The sequence below is a fragment of the Natator depressus genome, chromosome 24 (genome assembly GCF_965152275.1).
Source record: "Natator depressus isolate rNatDep1 chromosome 24, rNatDep2.hap1, whole genome shotgun sequence".
Classification (NCBI taxonomy): Eukaryota; Metazoa; Chordata; order Testudines; family Cheloniidae; genus Natator; species Natator depressus.
The window spans coordinates 18,650,468-18,670,153 of NC_134257.1; the positions used below are offsets into that span (position 1 = coordinate 18,650,468).

Sequence of the window (19,686 nt, forward strand, 5' to 3'; positions counted from 1 at the left end):
TATCCAGGAGCCAGCGGGCCGGGGGGGACACTGGTGCTGGCCGTGGGGCCCGACCTGCTGGACAGGAAGCGGCAAGGCGAGTGGGTGCTGGACAGCCCCGACTCCAGCCTCCCACCCAGCCCGAGCCACTGGCTGCTGGTCGCCAGCCCTGAGCACACTGTGCCCCGCAGGCTGCCCAAGCCGGATGCTTTGGGCCAGGTGCCGCCGGTGAGTAGAACCCTGTGTGGCTGTCTCCACATCCGATCCACTATCTGCAAAAATGGTCCGTGGATATGAAGTGGATATCCAGAGTTTTTCAGGGGTCGCTATATATTTCATGGATGCAGTCCACATAACACATAGAGAGCTGGGGGCGGGTTCCTCCTGTGTCTTTCCGGTACACTGTACCGGCTATAACTATCTTAGTGGTATGGTGTACCGGACCGGACTGCCCTGCCTGCACCATCGGGCCGTACTTTCAAAAAGAACAAAGAGGAAGACTGCACAGAATACAATTGGGCTCAAAGTTGCTCGTGATACCAAGTTCCCACTGTTCTCCTGGAAAAGCAACAGGTAATCGGTACGTAGTCACTGCAAATCAGACCTCGCACAGAAAACTCTTTACAGCTCAGGAGTTAAGCAGGTGTAGGTGCGTCAGCTGCTCAGGCCAGGTCTCCACTATAAACGTACATCGGTACAACTACAAATCCACCCCCGGAGCGATGCACTGGAGTTACTCCTCATTTACACAAACTGACTGATCACTCACAAAGAATGATTTTCAAAATGTTGTTAGTTGGCCAAATCAAAATGAGATTTCACCTGGACATGCCTGGCTGGATTTCCGAATTTCCGCTTTATACTTCCACCTTTGATCTGATCTGTTTCAAACAAAACAAAACAAAAACACACAAAGAAATTTACGATAACCCAAGTGTATATTTCACTATCTTTGCTGTCAGAAAAAAAGATAAAACTGTTTAATTGTTTAAATGTTCCAGAAAAAAAAAATCACCCTCAGGTAAGAGCCAGAGAGCTCTGTGCAGATTGATTATAGACAACGCAGTGAAGAAGGGAAAGAGTAAGAAATTAAGTGTCAGACACACACCCTGTCAAGCAATTCCTGAGCCGCTTTAGTGGGATCCGAATTCCAGTCCCTTCTGCTTGTAGAAGCAAAGAGACAATGCGGGACTCACCCACACTGATCTAAACCCCTCACCTCGATGGAAAAGTGGCTGGGTGGAGCTCCCAGAAATTAGACTTGAACTCTGCTGCCTGTTGTTTCAATAGATTGCGTGGTACTTTCAGTTTCCGTATTACTGCATCGCAGACTTACAGGAAGAGAGAGACACAGAGAGAGAGAGAGAGAGAGAGAGAGAGAGAGAGACGGCTGAAACACAGAGGATTACCATATTTCTTTAACTTCTTCGCGATGGTCCCAGAAATGGAAGGAAGGGTGGAAGGTAAGAGATTTTCTGCTCCAGGGTGGGTTGGTGAAATTGATTCCTGGTGTCATTTTAGCAGCTTCTTCGTGTCTGTAAGTTGAAGGCACAACTGATTGAAAATGGTTGCTATGAAGGGCTCCCTGAAAACAGCTTCTAAATCGGGGTGGGCAAACTTTTTGGGCCAAGGGCCATATCTGGGAAGAGAAATTCTATGGCGGGCCACGAATGCTCACAAAATTGGAGTTGAGGCATGGGAGGGAGTGCGGGCTCTGGTTGGTGGTGCGGACTCCAGGGTGGGGCCAGAAATAAGGAGTTCAGGGTGTGGGAAGGAGCTCCGGGCTGGGGTTGGGGAGTGGGATGTGGGGGGGAGGTGAGGGCTCCGGCTGGGGGTTGCGGGCTCTGGGGTGGGGCTGGGGATGAGGAGTTTGGGGTGCAGGAGGGTGCTCTGGGCTGGGATTGAGGAGTTTGGAGGGCGGAAGAGGGATCAGGGCTGGGGCAGGGGGTTGGGACGTGGGGAGAGGCTCAGGGGTGCAGGCTCTGAGTGGCGCTTACTGCAAGTGGCTCCCGGAAGCCCATGTCCCCCCTCCAGCTCCTAGGCGGAGGCGCGGCCAGACAGGTCTGCATGCTGCCCCGTCTGCAGGCAGCGCCCCTGCAGCTCCCATTGGAGCAGGGCCATTGGCGTGCATAGGAGCTGGAGGGGGGCATACCACTGCTTCCTGGAGCCGCGAGGAGTGGCCCCGACCCTCCGCGCTGGCTGGGGTGAGCGGGATGGGAACCCAGGGCTGCAGTGTCTGTGTCTGTGTCCCCAGGGGCTGGTGTCTGGAATGCAGCTCATCAGAGCATTTTATCTCCTTTTCTTGCAGATGCAAAATGGTCCGAGGCAGGGCGGGAATGAGCCCTGGCTGGTCACTGCTTTTGACGGCTCTGTGGACTCTCTATGGTAGGTACTTCCTGCTTCACTCTCCTGCCTCTTTCGTGCGATCTGGGATCGCTTTAATTGTCCATTTCCCTTCTGGGTTTGCCCCCCTCCCCTTTTTTTTAGCTGGCCCCAGTCTGTGCCAGTGGCACCGTTTCCAATTTGGGGGGGGCTGGGGGCCAACTCTAACGGTGATTTCAAGGGGCTACTTAGGCACCTGAAAACTAGTTTTTTTGCAAAAAGAAAAGGAGGACTTGTGGCACCTTAGAGACTAACCAATTTAGGTTTTTTTGCAGATAATAAGTTAGAAATTTGCTGACAGGAGCCCTGTATCTAAATCTTTCTACAAGAAAGAAAAATATAGATACCAACACCAATTAAAGCCATATCTGAAGTTTATATATAAGTTTAGAACAATCAGGAGATAATACAGATTTTATTTGCATATGAATTTTAAGTTATTTTACAGATACAATTAAAAATACAATTTGCAAATAATTGTACAACCTGCACAGTGTCTAAAATTACGTGTTTAGCTAATTTTTTTCAATTGGCACGGCAAAGGTGAGCACAAGCTAAATTTACGTTCTAGAAGGGTCCTGTCATGGGCGGTGGGTAATGGAGGTGCCTCCCCAAACCCCTGCTAATGCTCACTGCCATAGCCCCAGGACCGGGCCGCGGTGGGGCTCAGAGCTCCCCTAGCACCCTGGGCTCAGGGCTCCTCCGTGAGAGGGGGCGTGTGTGGAAGGGGCAGAGTGGGGGCGGGGCATTGGGCAGAAGGGGCAGGGCCTTGGGTGGAAGGAGGCTAGTCTGCCCGAATGGGGGGTGCATGTGCCTCCCATGGATACTATTATTTGATTGTACCCCATTGAACAATGGATGACAAAGCACAATAGGGTAATAAAAGTAATAATGATAATTGCTCCAGCCAGGACAGGTTAGACATTTCAGACCTCACTACTGAAAGAATTACATTTAAGCATAAGAGAGAAATAAAATGATGAACCGCACAGAGCAGCCAAACAGCGAAAATCGCAGGACGGTAATCCTTAAACTCTGGAAGAATAGAATTCCAGAGAATATATCTGCCTTGCGCATTTCGACAGGAAGTACCAGGAAGTAACTGCAACAAGAACACAAGTGTGTGCGTGAGACTGTGCGTTGGGGAGTGTGGGAGGGAGGCGGTGTGTGCCCCACGTGAGTGCGTCCACGCGCTTTAAGTCTCCTTAAGACCAGCACCCAGGAGCTGAACGCTTTTCAGTCCCGCAGCAGCTGCAGCTCCCACTCCTGAGCCCCTAGAGCGCGTGCCCTGACTACGGTGTAAAGCTGCCAAATACCAGTCTAGTGCAGTGTTACTGGGTCGCGACATGTCAGGCCCTGGGTCGCCTTGCCCAGCACCCAGGGACCCTCGCGGCTCTGCTCAGCCCTGCCAGTCAGGCTGTTAAAGGTCCCGTCGGTGGCGCTGCCCGGCTAAGGCAGGCTAGTCCCTACCTCTTCTGACACCGCGCTGCGCCCGGCAGCTGGTCCGACTTCTAGGGAGTGGGGCCACCGGGCTCCACGCGCTGCCCCCGCTGCGAGCACCGGCTCCACACTCCCATTGGCAGGGAACTGGCCAATGGGAGCTGCGGGGGGGGCAGTGACTGCGGGCAAGAACAATGCGGAGCCTCTTGGGTGCCTCCACCTAGGAGCCGGACCAGCTGCTGGCCACTTCCGGGGCAGTCCGTGGTGCCAGCACAGGCGGGAAGCCTGCCTTAGCCCCCCGCTGTGCCGCTGACCGGGAGCCGCCGGAGGTGAGCCCACGCCCGAACCCCACGCCCCAATTCCCATCCCTGGGCCCGCACAAAACCCGGAGCCCCTCCCACACCCCAAACCCTCCATCCCCGGCCCCACCCCAGAGCCCTCACCCCACACCCCAACCCTCTGCCGTAGCCCTGAGCCCCCCCACACCCCAAACCCCTCATCCCCGGCCCCACCCCAGAGCCTGGACTGCCAGCCCAGAGGCCTGACCCCCCTCCTGCACCCCAACCCCAGCCCTGAGCTCCCTCCCACACCCTGAACCCCTCATTCCTGGCCCCACCCAGCAGTCCTCACCCCACACCCCAACACTCTGCCCTAGCCCTGAGCCCCTCCCACACCCCAAACCCCTCATCCCCAGCACCACCCCACAGCCCTCACCCCACCCCTCTGCCCCAGCCCTGAGCTCCCCCCCACACCCTGAACCCCTCATTCCTGGCCCCACCCAGCAGTCCTCACCCCCACACCCCAACCCTCTGCCCCAGCCCTGAGCCCCTCCCACACCCCAACCCCCTCATTCCCAGCCCCACCCCACAGCCCTCACCCCACCCCTCTGCCCCAGCCCTGAGTCCCTCCCAAACCCCTCATTCCCAGCCCCACCCCACAGCCCTCACCCCAACCCTCTGCCCTAGCTCTGAGCCCCTCCCACACCCCAAACCCCTCATCCCCAGCCCCACCCCACCCCTCTGCCCCAGCCCTGAGCCCCTCCCACACCCCAAACCCCTCATCCCCAGCTCCGTTGAGTCGTGGGCATCAACAATTTTCTTCAACTGGGTCCCCAGAAAAATAGGTTTAAAACCACTGGTCTAGGGTATTCCCCTTCACATACAGAACTAGCTACACTGGTTTGAAACCCCTTTATACTACGGCAGCTGCAGCCATGTCTACACTACACACTTGTGCCCGCACAGGCTCTGTCTACACTGTGAACTGGGAGTCCGATCCCCCAGCTCGCGGCAGTTCCGTGACAGCTGGGGCGAGCATAGAGAGCAGGGTACGTGCAGGTTTCAGAGGAGCAGCCGTGTCAGTCTGTATTTGCAAAAAGAAAAGGAGGACTTGTGGCACCTTAGAGACTAACCAATTTATTTGAGCATAAGCTTTCGTGAGCTACAGCTCACCTCATCGGATGCATTCAGTGGAAAATACAGTGGGGAGATTTTATATATACACACAGACCATGAAAAAATATACATTGTAAGGAGAGTGATCACTTAAGATGAGCTATTACCAGCAGGAGAGTGGGGTGGGGGGAGAGAAAACCTTTTGTAATGATAATCAAGGTGGGCCATTTCCAGCAGTTAACAAGAACTTCTGAGGAACAGTGTGTGTGTGGGGGGGGAGGAATAAACAAGGGGAAATAGTTTTACTTTGTGTAATGACTCAACCACTCCCAGTCTCTATTCAAGCCTAAGTTAATTGTATCCAATTTGCAAATTAATCCCAATTCAGCAGTCTCTCGTTGGAGTCTGGTTTTGAAGTGTTTTTGTTGAAGAATTGCCACTTTTAGGTCAGAAATTGAGTGACCAGAGAGATCGAAGTGTTCTCCGACTGGTTAATGAATGTAATAATTATAAATGCAGTCATACAGACAGCAAGAGCTGCAGCCAGTGGGCACATACTCAGCCTGGCTAAGCCGGGCCTCTGCTGCCGTCACTTGTCCTGCCGCGGCCCCGCAGCTATTTATACCCCCTACACTGGGTCTAGTTAACGTCTACAACCCGCGAGTGTAGACGCAGGCTCGGTCTGCACTAGGAGCACTTGGCCAGGATACGATCCCAGCAGAGCACTCCTCGTGTGGCCAGGCCCACAGCATAGAGCACTAAAACCATACCCTGTGAGCGCAACAAGCCAGATCCATAAAAGCACCGATTGGCTGGGATAGCTGTGTCCACAAGGGACTTCCTCCAGCCCAGCTGGGTTAACAGAGGAATTGCACCTGGCAGCGCTGTGATGGTTTTTGTTACCAACTAGTAACTGTGCACTGGCCATGTGTCTCCGGGAATGGGGAGCACCTTCCACGGATGCACGTGTCCGATGGTGGCAGGCTTTTCAGCTAGTCAATGACGATATTTGGGGAGGGCTTGGAAATGGGGGTTCAAGGTGAAAGGCTCCCACACCTACCTTTGCTTCCCTTTAAGGAGTCGCTGGAGCACGGCCATCCATCACAGCTCAGGATGGCGAGGACGTCACCCTAGACTGCACCTTCGACCACATACCGGAGGTAAAACTCCATCGACTGAACATCACCTGGAAGATGCAAAGAGCCGAGGGAGCAGATCTCCTGGTTCACAGCTACTATGGGCAGACGAACCTGTGGCAGGGACAGGACAAAGCTTACTGGGGCCGGACGCAGCTGTACCCAGAGGGAATCCAGAAAGGAAACGCGTCCCTGCGACTCAGGGCCGTGCGCGTCCAGGACGAGGGCTCCTACTTCTGCTACATCACCTCTGAGCTGGGAGCCTGGTCCCAGGAGATTTCACTGGCAGTGCTAAGTAGGTTTCCTCTGCCTGTGTCCCTGTCAGAGCATCTGAGACCCAGTCACTCGCTGTGTACAATGTGATGCCCAGCAGAGCCAGGTCTGGTTAACGCCCCACAACCCCCCAGTGCAGACCCAGGCCATGTCTGTGGTAGCAGCACTTGGCCTTGACTTTCAGCCGCTGTGAAGCCTTGTGTTCTTCCCCATAGGTTTAGCCCGCACAAGCGCAGGGCTTGCCTTTGTCCCCCACTAGCGGCCCTATCACCTAAAGAGACAATAGCCTCCTAGTGGTATCAGCTGCTGGAGTTGTTCCTTCAGTTCATGTGACAGCGGTGCATGCTTTTAGTTCCAAAGGTCATGGGTTCAAATCCCCCTCACAGCCCAAGCGGAGCACTGGTAATGTTCTAGGCCTTTCTGTGGGTGTGAATTTTGAAGGAAATGGTACATGGGTGCATACGTTTTGCTGCAGAGAAAATGCGAAGTTGTATAACCCTGTTGGTCTTCTTGGTAACGTGGTAGGTCTGAGTGTGTTGTTCGGCGTGTGCTGTGTGAGCATTGTGCATGTGTGTCATGTAAGTGTGGTGGGCTTGGAGAGTTGTGACGGCGGTGTGACTGTGTGTGGTGGGCGTGCGGGGTGTCTGTTATGTGCATGGTACGAGTGTGGCATGTTCGTATGGGTTACTATTGCTGGTTGGTTTCTATAAAATAGAACGGAAAACGTGACCGACAATTGCCTCTGGAGCTGGGGTAAATAATTCTGAGCCTTGTTTCTCCATAAGGGAAGCGTGAAATGAAGTCCCCTGTCGTGGCTCAGCTGGGGCAGGACGTCACCCTGAGCTGCTCCTTTGAAGTTGGATTAAACCCCCAGTTGTTGAACATCACCTGGAAGAAGCCGAGGGGCCGGATCTCCTGGTTCACAGCTATTATAACGGGATGGACACTTTGCAGAGACAAGATGTCGCTTACAAGAACAGAACACAGCTCCACCCGGAGAGATTCCCTGAGGGAAATGCGTCCCTGACGTTAAGGAGAGTTCGCAGCCAGGATGAGGGATTCTACATCTGCCATGTCAAGCCAGAACTGGGACGGTTTTCTGTGCGGATGCAAGTTAGAGTCGAAGGTACGGGACAGCGTATAGTACAAGCCCCGAGGGGTTTTCCTACACTTGAGAAAAGCACTTGAGGTTAGCTACCTCGATGTAACCTTAACCTTTTCCCCAGCCTCAGCAGGTTCTAGCTCCATAGATCTGGTCCAGGCTGTCCCTGCTTCCCCATAGGGTCCATATGAGCCATACGTGCATTGCTGGCTTCTGAACCCCATCATAGCCACACAAGGAAGAGGCCTTGCGGATACCTCAATGAAAGCTGGTGCTTAATGTGCAGCGGCAAGGGAAGAGCTAACTAGATGTGAGGCTGCACAAGGGATGTGAAGGAAAAGACTGGGAATATCTAATAGCATCTACAAGACTTTTCTGGGAGTTTTTATGTTGTTTTCTGTTTGTCTTTTACAGGCTTTGTGAGTGACCAGCCATCATCAGTTGTGTACTGGATCTTCTTGTGTTTACCTCTGTTAGCAATTATAACATATATTATTATTAAGAAGCGCCATCCCTCCCTGCTGCAGAAATTAAGGACTTTTCAGTTTTGGCCCCTACAGAAACAGCAGGAGGGCAGAGACCAGCCTGAGTCAAACTTGTTGACAGCCAGTGAGTCAGAAAAGCCAAACACAGTCCTGATACCACCTGCCAACTCCTTACAGGTGAGGCACAAGACATTTTTGTTTCCTTCCAATTTGTACATGTTGGGGGTTCCCGGTTCTGCCACATAGAGCAAGGGCTTTTCAAAAGGGCCTTTCAATAGGAATTGTGCTCCTCAGTCCTTAAGGTGCTTTTGGAAATCCTGACCTTCAAATCCATCAGGAATGTGGACGGTATCTCACAGGAGGCTGCAAGGGAAATTTCGTTAATGATTGGGAGATGCTCAGATGCTACTGAGAAGGAGGGCCGTGCCAGATATGTTAATCCAGCTGACCCAGAACAAATAGTCCACCCACCTACCCAGCTCAGCTGCGTCACACGTGATGCATTTAGGTCATAGGGGAAGAGTGAAATACACAAAGGAAGCCAGGAGGGAGGTCTGATGCTGTAACAAGGTGTTAGTTTCATAGCGAGTTCCCTTTCTACAATGCCAAATAGTCCACGTCATGCACAGCACAGCTGGGGATCCATAGCTCCTAACACAGATTTTCTTTCCTCTCCCCAAATGTCAATCTTTTCTAGGCGACGGACTTGAACAGACAGCCCTATGGAGAGGCTACCACCACATGCCCAGTTATATCCATAACTGAAATGTGTAATTCCCTTTCCTTAAGGCTGGTAGCCAAAGGAGCATGAACAACAGGAAAGAGCTGCTACAGATGTGGTTTGGGAAGATTTTGACGTGCAGAACTGAAAGCTGCTGTTGCAAAAAAAAACCCATCCAGGCTGGCTTCTGCGCTGCAAGAGGTCAGTGAGGCCATCAAGAATGAAAGGCTCAGAGTTGCTGTAATTGGAGAGACGGGATCTGGAAAGTCATCATTTATCAATGCCACCCGGGGTCTGAAAGAACACGATACAGATGCTGCTGAGACTGGGGTAGTAGGAACGATGGTGAAGCCAAAGGCTTATCCATATCCCAGACACCCCAGTGTAAGGCTATGGGACCTCCCTGGTATCAGGACAATGAATTGTCCCTCAGACACTTTCCTTGAGCAGCGTCACTTCAGACAGTATGACATGTTCATTATCATCTCCTGTGGGAGCTTCACAAACACCGATGCCAGACTAATGGAGGAGATTCGAACGCTGGGGAAGACGTTTTACTTTGTCTGTTCAAAAGTGGACTTTGATGTGTCGTCTGCACAGAGAATAAATGGCAGTGAGGAGAGCGCCCTGCAGACGATCAGAGAGGACTGTCTATCATGCCTAGGAGGAGAAACAGACATTTTCCTTATATCCAGCTGGGACCCTGACAAGTTTGATTTTCCCTGCCTGCAGCAAACATTAGCCAAGCAATTCCGCCATCGCAGGGCCTGGGCTTTGCAGGAGGCTCCCTCAAAGAGTTCTTTACCCATTTTACAAAAGATAAAAGTGACATTGTAGGAGGCAAAGCAGATATGTGGCTGAACTCTCCACTCATGTAGCTCCAAGTTACGCCACCAGAGAATGTGGCCCATGTCATATTTCTGTGTCCCTCTGCCAGCGAAATCAGGTGCCTACAATTTATTAGGAGTCCCACTGGCCAGGGAGTCACAGTTCTTTCCCTGCTCCCCTGGTGTTCCGGGGCAGGGTTGGTGTGATGGTTTGGGGAGCTGTCTACAGACTTTCTGAATTCTGGGTGATGCATGAAATTGTGTCACCCTGCTGTAGAAAGTCGGATCCACCTCTGCCGACAGTGCACGCGGCAGGCACACGCCGGGAAGAGACTTGACATTCAGCCATGGCACTTCGTCCGCACTAGCTCTGCTAAAGAGCTGCAGCCTACGGGAGAAAAACACTTTGATCTTTCCTGTCCAGAGAGAGGGGAGAAAACACAGAGCAAAAAAAATAAAATAAAAACAAGGCCTCCGGCAGCAGGTGCTAGCTCCCGGGTTCATTGACGTGGGCATGCGCTGTGGGGCTAAGAATAGCCAGGGGGACCTGCCCGCTTGGGCTTGAGTCAAGGTGCAGAGACCCTCCCCACTCGCTGGGTTTCACAGCGCGAGTCCAAGTCCGTCGACCCAGCTCTGAGACTCGCCGCTGCGAGGGTTTTGTTTGCTATGGAGATGGACCCTGTTCTTTGCTTAGGAGTCCTATGCATAGGGCTCCCTGCCCTAGGGTTAGGTTTCATGTGACTAGGGCTCTTGCCCTAGGGTTTGGGTTCCTATGGTACGCCACTTAGAGTTAAGGTTAGGGTAGCTACGAGTAGGCCACATGGAGTCAGGATTTGGGTTTCTATGGCTAGGGCTCCCTGCCCGAGGGTTAGGGTTTATGCGGGTAGGGCTCCCTGCCCTATGGTTAGCATTCCTGTGGATATGGCTGCCCACCCTAGGATTAGGGTTCCTATGGGTAGGCCACTTGGAATTAGGGTTAGAGTCCCTATGTGTAGAGCTCTCTGCCCTAGAGTTATGGTTCCTATGGCTAGGGCTCCCCACTCTAGGGTTAGGGTTCACAGACTCATAGAATATCAGGGTTGGAAGAGACCTCAAGAAGTCATCTAGTCCAACCCCCTGCTCAAAGTAGGAATAACTCCCACTATCGGTTCCTATAGGTAGGCCACTTGGAGTTAGGTCCTCTGGGTAGGTCTCCCTGCACTATGGTTTGGATTCCTATGTGTAGGGCTCCCCGCCCTAGGATAAGGTTTTATGCAGATAGGGCTCCTGCCCTAGGGTTTGGATTCCCGTGGATAGGGCTCCCTGACTGAGGGTTAGGGTTTATTCGGAGAGGGCTCCCCCCTCCCCAAATGGTTAGTGTGCTGTGGGTACGGCTTCAAGACCTAAGGTTAGAATTTCTATGGGTACGCCATTTGGAGTAAGGGTTAGAGTTCCTGTTCACAAGCCCTGGGAGATAGTTAAAGAGTGAGCTAGCCGGCTCACACACCTTGCAGGGGAATTATGGGAGAGGGCGTTTTAAGTGCGGGGGAGGGTTTTGTCTCAATGTTTCCCCCTTAAGGGGTGACAGCAGGTGCCACGCTCACCTCATCCAATGCTTTCCAGGCGGCTGCAACCCTATGGTCCGGATATGGACACTGTTCAGCCTCTGTTTGCTTGAAACACGTGGGGAGCCGGTGACCCAGAAGCTTGGATTCCCCACCAGCAGGGTGGCAGGAAGGGGGGGTGACTGGCATCTGGGACAGGTGGGCACAGCTTACTCCTCCCTTCTGCCCATTGAGCTCCATTGGCCCGTGTGGCGCAAGGGAGAGAAAGCCAAGAATCCATCCACTGGCTCAGGGTTATGCTCAGGGTTATGCAGGGATCATTCCTCCAGCTCTGAACGGGGCAGTCCTCTTCCAGGGGAATGTGTCCCCCACCCGGTACTCAGACAAAACAGAAAGTGGTTTTGTCCAGTGTTCGATGAGGGATTGCTATTTTTAAGAGTACACCCCCTCACACACTGGCATGACCTTAAATGCAATGTCCGGGCAGCCCACAGTGTTCCTGGAGGTACCAGCATGCCCACCCTGCTCATATGAGACTAATGCATGTGCTCAAGAGCACTGTTGAACGTGGGCCTCATGCAGCCACGTTAGGCTGTCATAATGTGGCCCTCGGTGATGCAGGACTGAATGCCGACTGTACATTTCTCAGGCCACTGGAATTTTTAAATAAAACCATCTGCTATTTAGGGAGAGAGGGGGGAGTAGAAAGCCCGCTCTGTCACAGCCACTCACGGTTTAAGGAATAGAGTAGCTAACTCCCTAGCTGTGGCTGACTAGTTGACCAGCAGCACATGGGATTAAAGGGGCTGCAGTCTAGCAGAAGGGGGCGGCTGCCAGAGCAGATGAGGACTGTTCTGCATCAGTAGGGAAATGGTCAGATACCCCCACCCCTGCCCCAAAGAGCAGGATCAGAAAATCCATGAGGACAATGATGAGGCTGCGAGAAACCCGCGGTCTGGGGTTTGCATTTATCACACCTTTGATGAGCTTGCTCGTATCAAACAACCATGCAACTTTTAAACCAATATTAGGGGTCTGACTTGTAGTGTCTCTTTATATACTTTCCCTATGGGTAGATCTCATTGCTAACCCAAGGGGGGTTAGCTTGTAGACTTGCTCACCTTGGTTCTCCACGCTGAGGTCTGCTTCTCCAGGCCACCCAGCTCTGGTGCAATTTAGGGCTGTGTGGGGCTCACCCTGCTGATCCCAGGGCCAGATCCATGCCAACTCCTGCCCATGCCCCCTACATGCCTCTGCCTTCTCATTACACTGGTGGTGGAAAGGCTGCCAGAGACAGATTTCCAATGGTAGAAAGTTCCCATGCACAGAGAAAATTCTTCAGCGGCACCCTTCTACCTTTTTGGTTAAAAACAAACAAACACATATTTCTAATAAGAAAGAATACATGACATTCTTGTAATGTTCTTAGAGTCCAGAGATCAACTGGAAAATTCCACTGGGTCAACATTTTTCATTTAAAAACAATCCAATTTTCTCTAAAACTTTTTTCCAATAGCATGTCACAGTTTCCACCTCTCAGAGTGATGGGCTCAGGCTCTCTGCAGACTCAGTCAGTGTCGCTGCATTGGATACACTCGGGGCAGCTCCCCACCTCAGAGCAACTGGCTCAGACTTTAGCGCCTTTGTCTCAATTTGACCCTGGCTGTATCTCAAGAACTCTGTGATCAAATGAAATCAAATGAACGTAACACAGGTTCTACCCTAGTGGCGGAATTACCATAACCAGTTTCCAAGCTGATCTGATTATTTATCTGGGTTTTTTGGGAAAGGTTTGAAAATGTGGCTTTAAACAGAAACACTGTTCCAACCTTAACTGTGCTCCCACGTAATCTTTGAATGGCAAGATTTGCTCTCAAAATCTGTGCATTATGGTATCCTGTATGTGATTCTGTCCTGGATCCACAGGTCCGGTGCTTTCGAGCAGCTGTGTAACAGTCCCTGGGAGGACCCCTTCAGTATGTCAGCCCCTTTAGGGTCACACGGTCTCTCTGGGGATAAGTCCCTTGACTTCACCGCCTCCTGGGACTGACCCTGGGAGCCTTCATCACCCCTGCTTCACTCTGTGAACTCCCCTCAGCGAGTCCACCTGGATTGGACACCTGGGGAATATTTGCACACCCAAATGGCGCCATGCACCCCGACTTCATTAATCTGGAGTAACGCTCAGCCGGCATTGTGAAAGCAGGAGAGTTTATTCTCTGAAACCCAGCGTAGAAAGTCCTTAGTTAACAGAGAGAACAGAAGTTAGAGCAAAGTCCATCTGGGTCGGGTGCAGGTCCCCCTCACCTCTTTTCAGTGCCGGTAAAGAAGTGTCTCCTGCTTCCAACAGCCCACACCTAAGAGCCCCAAGGACTCTCCTGCATTCCTTCTTCTTTTTCCCCAGGGAAACACAGCCACCAGGCCCTCCTGCAGAGCCACCATTCAGGGTCGCTAGGTGCTAGGTACCAATTGTCTGGGCAATGGAAGCGGCCATTGTCTTCTCAGGCTCTCCATGGGATTGGGGCCAGGCCCCAGACAGCCAGGCGTAATCCACATTTGGATCCCTGCAAAGAGTAAACAACCTTCCCCCCCACCCTCACTCCACACACATATCTAACCATTCAGCACATATTAGGGGAAACTGAGGCACCCACAGTATCCATACAACATTTTTTGACAAATTTACACTTTCTCACAGTATCTACGTATTTGCCCCAGAACAGTAGTTCTCAGCCTGCAGCCCGGGGACTGCATGTGGCCCAATTCGAACACAGTTGCGGCACAGCTGTGTGCCAAAAAAAATTCAATGTTTTTATGTTCCCAGGGCCGGGCAGGGGGCGAGGTTGGCTGAGGGGGAGACGGAGCCACGCAGCCCTCCCTGAGTGCTCCTGCTGGCAGGGAAGGCGAAGCAGCCCCCTGTGGCTGGGGAGGAGCTCCCTTGCCACAGGGACACCTGTAGGGTTGCCAGGGTGGGGGGAGGCACCGGGACATCAACCCGTGCCAGCCATAGGCATTTTGGGGGAGGGCATTGCCTCCCCACTGCCCCTTTCCCCTGATTTCTGCGAGCGCCAAGCAGGGCTTGCTCTGCTCAGCCTGTCCGGGGAGGAGGCAGGTCCTGTCCTTCCCACGCTGCACCAGCTCGTTGGCGCCTCTCCCCGGCTGGGCTGGCAGCTCCGGGATGCTCCCTGCTGGGTCCTGTTTCTGTACAAGGGTGAGTTCCCATGTGGGGGCAGGGCAAGGCAGGGTGAAGGAAGAGGGATGGAATCGGCCAGGGGGAAGAAATGGGGAATGGGGCAGGAGACAGTGTGAAGAGGAAAGGGAATAGGGTGGGGGGAAGAGAAAGGGGGAGTGGGATGGGGCAGGGGGAAGAGAAGGGGATGACTGTGAGTGCCACCGCTGGGGGATCATTGCCTCCTCACTTCTGAGTGTCCGTGCAAGAGGCATTTGGAGAAATGGGGGGGCATATGTCCCCTCACCAGACACAGCTACGTTTCCCGCTTCGGGGGGATGAACATGCTCCAGGCTGAGTGGAACCCCATGCAGTTGTAATCACATCAAATCCTCTGTCTGCAAAAATGGTCCATGGATATGAAGCGGATATCCAGAAATTTGCAGGGGTCGCTATATATTTCATGGATGCAGTCCACAGAACACATAGAGAGCTGGGGGCGGGTTCCTCCTGTGTCTTTCCGGTACACTGTACCGGCTATAACTACCTTAGTGGTATGGTGTACCGGACCGGACTGCCCTGCCTGCACCATTGGGCGGTACTTTCAAAAAGAACAAAGAGGAAGACTGCACAGAATACAATTGGGCTCAAAGTTGCTCGTGATACCAAGTTCCCACTGTTCTCCTGGAAAAGCAACAGGTAATCGGTACGTAGTCACTGCAAATCAGACCTCGCACAGAAAACTCTTTACAGCTCAGGAGTTAAGCAGGTGTAGGTGCGTCAGCTGCTCAGGCCAGGTCTCCACTATGAACGTACATCGGTACAACTACAAATCCACCCCCGGAGCGATGCACTGGAGTTACTCCACATTTACACAAACTGATGGATGGTTCACAAGGAGCGATTTTCAAAATGTTGTAACTTGGCCAAATCAAAATCAGATTTCACTTGGACACGCCTGGCTGCATTTCTGAATTTCCGCTTTATACTTCCACCTTTGACCTGATCTGTTTCAAACAAACAAACAACAAACAAAACCACACAAAGAAATTTATAATAACCAAAGTGTATATTTTTTGCACTATCTCTGCAATCTTAAAAAGTTCAGTTTTCAGCTGAACCCCAAATGTTTTTTATTCCCCCGACTTTTCAAAATTGCAAACAAACTGAGAAATCCATTATATTCCCAGCTCTAGATTCATGGAATCACAGGATTGGAAGAGAGCTCAAGAGGTTTTCTAATCCAGTCCCCAGCACTCATGGCAGGACAAAGTATTATTTAGACCCGAGGCCACATGTCGGGGGATCATGTGGGGTCAAGTGTCCCCCAGCAGCTGGCCCCACTGATTCCAATGAAGCTACAGCCAAATGACACCAGCTGAGGATTTGGCCCGAGGGTGGGCAAACTTTTTGGGCCGAGGGCCACATCTGCAAGTAGAAATTGTATGGCGAGCCATAAATGCTCACAAACTTGGGGTTGGGGTGTAGGAGGGTGTGAGGCTCTGGTTGGGGGTGCTGGCTCCTGGGTGGGGCCAGAAATGAGGAGTTCAGGGTGCAGGAGGGGGCTCCAGGCTGGGGTGGGGGAGTGGGGTGAGGGGGAAGGTGAGGGCTCCGGCTGAGGGGTGTGGGCTTTGGGGTGGGGCTGGGGATGAGGAGTTTGGGGTGCAGGAGGGTGCTCCCATCTGGGATCGAGGGGTTTGGGGGGTGGGAGAGGGATGAGGGTGGGGCAGGGGGTTGGGACGTAGGGAGAGGATCGGGGTGCAGGCTCCGAGTGGCACTTACCTCAAGCGGCTCCCGGAAGCAGTGGCATGGCCCTTCTCTGGCACCTATGCGGAGGCGCAGCCAGACAGCTCTGACTTTGGGGTTGTTGGACCTCTTTGCTCATGGCTTACAGTTATGAATCCTGTTTGTGGTCTTTCCCCAAAGCAGTGCGGTGTTTCTTCTCTCCTTTATTCGAAGTTTTTTTGCTACACTCAGACTCTGTGTTTGCAAGAGGGGAAGTATGGCCTTTTAGATGCACGCAGCAGGGTGGCGTGTAATTGTCCTAGGTCACTGGTGGGGGGTGGTGGCTGAGCTGGTTTTGCGTTGTGTTATTGAAAAGGAACCCCCCAGACACTGAATCCTGCTCTTGTTGCTGTCTACTCTGACGGGCAGAAGGGTTACATAGGGATGAGTGGTTATAAAACCCAATATCCCAATTAAGGGTTCTCCTCTTCCCAAAGGACCAGCCCCCAAACCCAGGTCAATGTACAAATCAGATCTTACCCAAAAATCACGCTGTTGCCAATCCTTTAGAATCTCAAATCTAAAGGTTTATTCATAAAAAAAGAAAGGAATAGAGATGAGAGTTAAAATTCATTGAATGCAATCAAATACATACAACAACTGCAAAGTTCTTGGTTCAGGCCTATAGCAGCGATGGAATAAATTGCTGGTTCAAATCAAGTCTCTGGAGTACATCCACAGATTTGGATGGGTCATTCAGTCCTTTGTTCCAAGCTTCAGTTTGTACGAAAGTCCCTCCAGAGCTCAGAAGCAGGATTGAAGACAAAATGGAGTGGCTTCCAGGGCCTTTTATATCCTCTGCCATGTGGAAGATCCCCATTGTTCTTACAATTTCCAGTGCAGACCGGCCCCTAATCTCCCATGTTTGCATATGTTGGGGGTTCCCAGTTCTTCCAGCCCCTGGGGTAAAATACTGTGTTTTTCATGCTTTGGGGGTTTATACCCAAATCAGCCTCTGGTCCTAGCAGGACTTGATGTTTAGCTGAATTGAGACGGGACAAAGCCACTCATTTATTAGGCTCAGGAATCGTTCAATCCGGTACAAGATAGAGGACAATGGGCCAAATCCAGAACTACCTTGATTTAAATCAGCTGTAGGATCTGGCCCTGGGCACTTCAGTATCCTCGGGAGGGCAAGTCAGAAGATCATGGTGTGATGTTATTGACATAAACTGCAACCACTGTTATATATTTGCAGCAAATATTGTACAGAGGTGTCATGTAAGGTGTCTATGGCAGGGTGATGGTTTGCGGGTTAGGATTATGCTGTCTGTCTGCATGTATCATTTTTGTATTTAAAGTTATAAGTATTGGCTCTATACTGTCTGTAGTTCAAACTTGGGCTCTGCTTCTGGGTGACACCCCAGACAAGTTGGTGTCAGCTCTGCCTAGCCTGCTGGATGGCCCATTAAGGACCATCAGCGACACAACTGACCCATTGAGAGAAGGCAGACACCCCTTGGGACTCAGTCAGGTGTGCAGGGACCTGCCTATGGACAGAACTCTGAGGTGTTTCCAGGCCATGGGATGGGCAGCTTGTCTTTGGGACAAAGAAAGCAGAGACCACATGGCAAGAGACTATAAAAGGCTGCTGCAGCTCCTCCATCTGGTCTTCAATCCTGCTTCTTACCTCTGGAGCAGGGGTTCTCAAACTGGGGGTCGGGACCCCTCAGAGGGTCACGAGGTTATTACATGGGGTGTTGCGAGCTGTCAGCCTCCACCCCAAACCCTGCTTTACATCCAGCATTCAAAATGGTGTTAAATATATAAAAAAGTGTTTTTAATTTATAAGGGGGGGTCGCACTCAGAGGCTTGCTATGTGAAAGGGGCCACCAGTAAAAAAGTTTGAGAGCCACTGCTCTGGAGGGACTTTGCTACAAACGGACGCTCTACACAAAGGACTGATGACCCATCCCAGCTGGGGATGTTCTCCAGAGACTTGATTTGAACCTGCAGTTTATTCCATCTCTGCTGCAAGCCTGAACCAAGAATTTTGCCATGACCGTCTGTCATTGATTCCATTGAACCAATTCTAGCTCTCATCTCTATCTTTTTCCTTTTCTGAATAAACCTTTCGATTTTAGATTCTAAAGGATTGGCAGCAGCGTGATTTGTGGGTAAGATCTGATTTGTAGATTGACCTGGGTCTGGGGCTTGGTCCTTTGGGATCGAGAGAACCTTTTCTCTTTTACTGGGGTGTTGGTTTTCATCACCATTTGTCCCCATAACGAGTGGCACTGGTGGGGATACTGGGAAACTGGAGTGTCTAAGGGAATTGCTTGTGTGACTTGTGGTTAGCCAGTGGGGTAAAACCAAAGTCCTCTGTTTGGCTGGTTTGGTTTGCCCTGGTGTGCAAAGAAACCCCAGACTTGGGCTGTAACTGCTCCGCTCTGAGCAATTTCTCCTGAATTGGCACTCTCAGTTGGGTCCCACCAGAACCAGCATCATTACACATGGTTACAATTTTCAACAGTGCCAAAGTGACTTAGGAGCCTGACTCCCATTTTGCAGGATGACTGAGGCACTTTGGAACCGAACTCCCGCTGACTTTCAGGGAAAGCAGAACTGATTTAAGTGACAGGCAGGACTAGCTCTAGCATCCAGTTATTGGGGAGGGGGAGAATTGAGTATTTTGGGGTCCCCTGGATATTGCTATTTAAAAAACAAACAGCCTTCCAGGAGTCCAGAGACTAATTTGACCCCTGAGAAATCTTGGAAATTAAGAATTTAAAAAAGTAAAATTTGGCCCCAGTGTTGGTCATAATGAGCTGGAGCTCTCGCATGTGACAAAAGCAGCCTTCCTTAAATGTCATCAGAATCTTGTTGCCTATTGACTAGAGATCGTATTGAGTGTAGCTGTTGGTTCTGATTGTATACTGCCTGTGGAAACGAATCGATCCGTAACTGAAATGTGTCGTTCCCTTTCCTTAAGGCTGGCAGCCAAAGGAGCATGAACAACAGGAAACAGCTGCTACAGATGTGTTTTGGAAAGATTTCAACATGCTCTCTGAAGGAGAAATTGCAGAACTGAAAGCTGCTGTTGCAACAGATAACCCGTCAGGCCTGGCTTCCGCGCTGCAAGAAGTCAGTGAGGCTGTCAAGAATGCAAAGCTCAAAGTTGCTGTAGTCGGAGAGACGGGATCTGGAAAGTCATCTTTTGTCAGTGCCCCCCGGGGTCTGAAAGAACACGATACAGGTGTAAAAATTCTACTGGGTCAACATTTTTCATTTAAAAAACAATCCGATTTTCCCTAAAACGATAATTTCTATCTCAGAGCGATTGGCTCAGGCTCTCTGCAGACTCAGTCAATGTCTCTGCATTGGATACACTCGGGGCAGCTCCCCACCTCAGAGCAACTGGCTCAGGCTTTAGTGCCTTTATTTCAGTCTGACCCTGGCTGTATCTCAAGAACTCCTTGATCAAATGAGCTCAGATTTGTAACACAGGT

The 19,686-nt window shown here is 51.5% G+C and overlaps 1 protein-coding gene across 1 annotated transcript; it reads left to right on the forward strand.

Annotated features, from left to right (window-relative positions):
- Positions 1-1,369: 1,369 nt before the first annotated feature.
- On the forward strand, positions 1,370-7,631 carry LOC141977562 (CD276 antigen-like). The gene is made up of 4 exons (XM_074939077.1): positions 1,370-1,442; positions 2,288-2,364; positions 6,273-6,626; positions 7,390-7,631. Exons 2-4 carry the CDS (start codon positions 2,295-2,297, stop codon positions 7,629-7,631), a joined length of 666 nt encoding a protein of 221 aa, XP_074795178.1. The 5' UTR covers positions 1,370-1,442; positions 2,288-2,294.
- The last annotated feature ends 12,055 nt before the right edge of the window (positions 7,632-19,686 follow it).

What these genes read in the sequence shown, in the direction of transcription:
- LOC141977562 (XM_074939077.1), top strand. Translation starts at nt 2,295, where the DNA reads ATGGTCCGAGGCAGGGCGGGAATGAGCCCTGGCTGGTCACTGCTTTTG. An exon ending in GGCTCTGTGGACTCTCTATG is followed by an intron (nt 2,365 to 6,272) that starts GTAGGTACTTCC and finishes CTTCCCTTTAAG; the next exon opens with GAGTCGCTGGAGCACGGCCA. An exon ending in GATTTCACTGGCAGTGCTAA is followed by an intron (nt 6,627 to 7,389) that starts GTAGGTTTCCTC and finishes TTTCTCCATAAG; the next exon opens with GGAAGCGTGAAATGAAGTCC.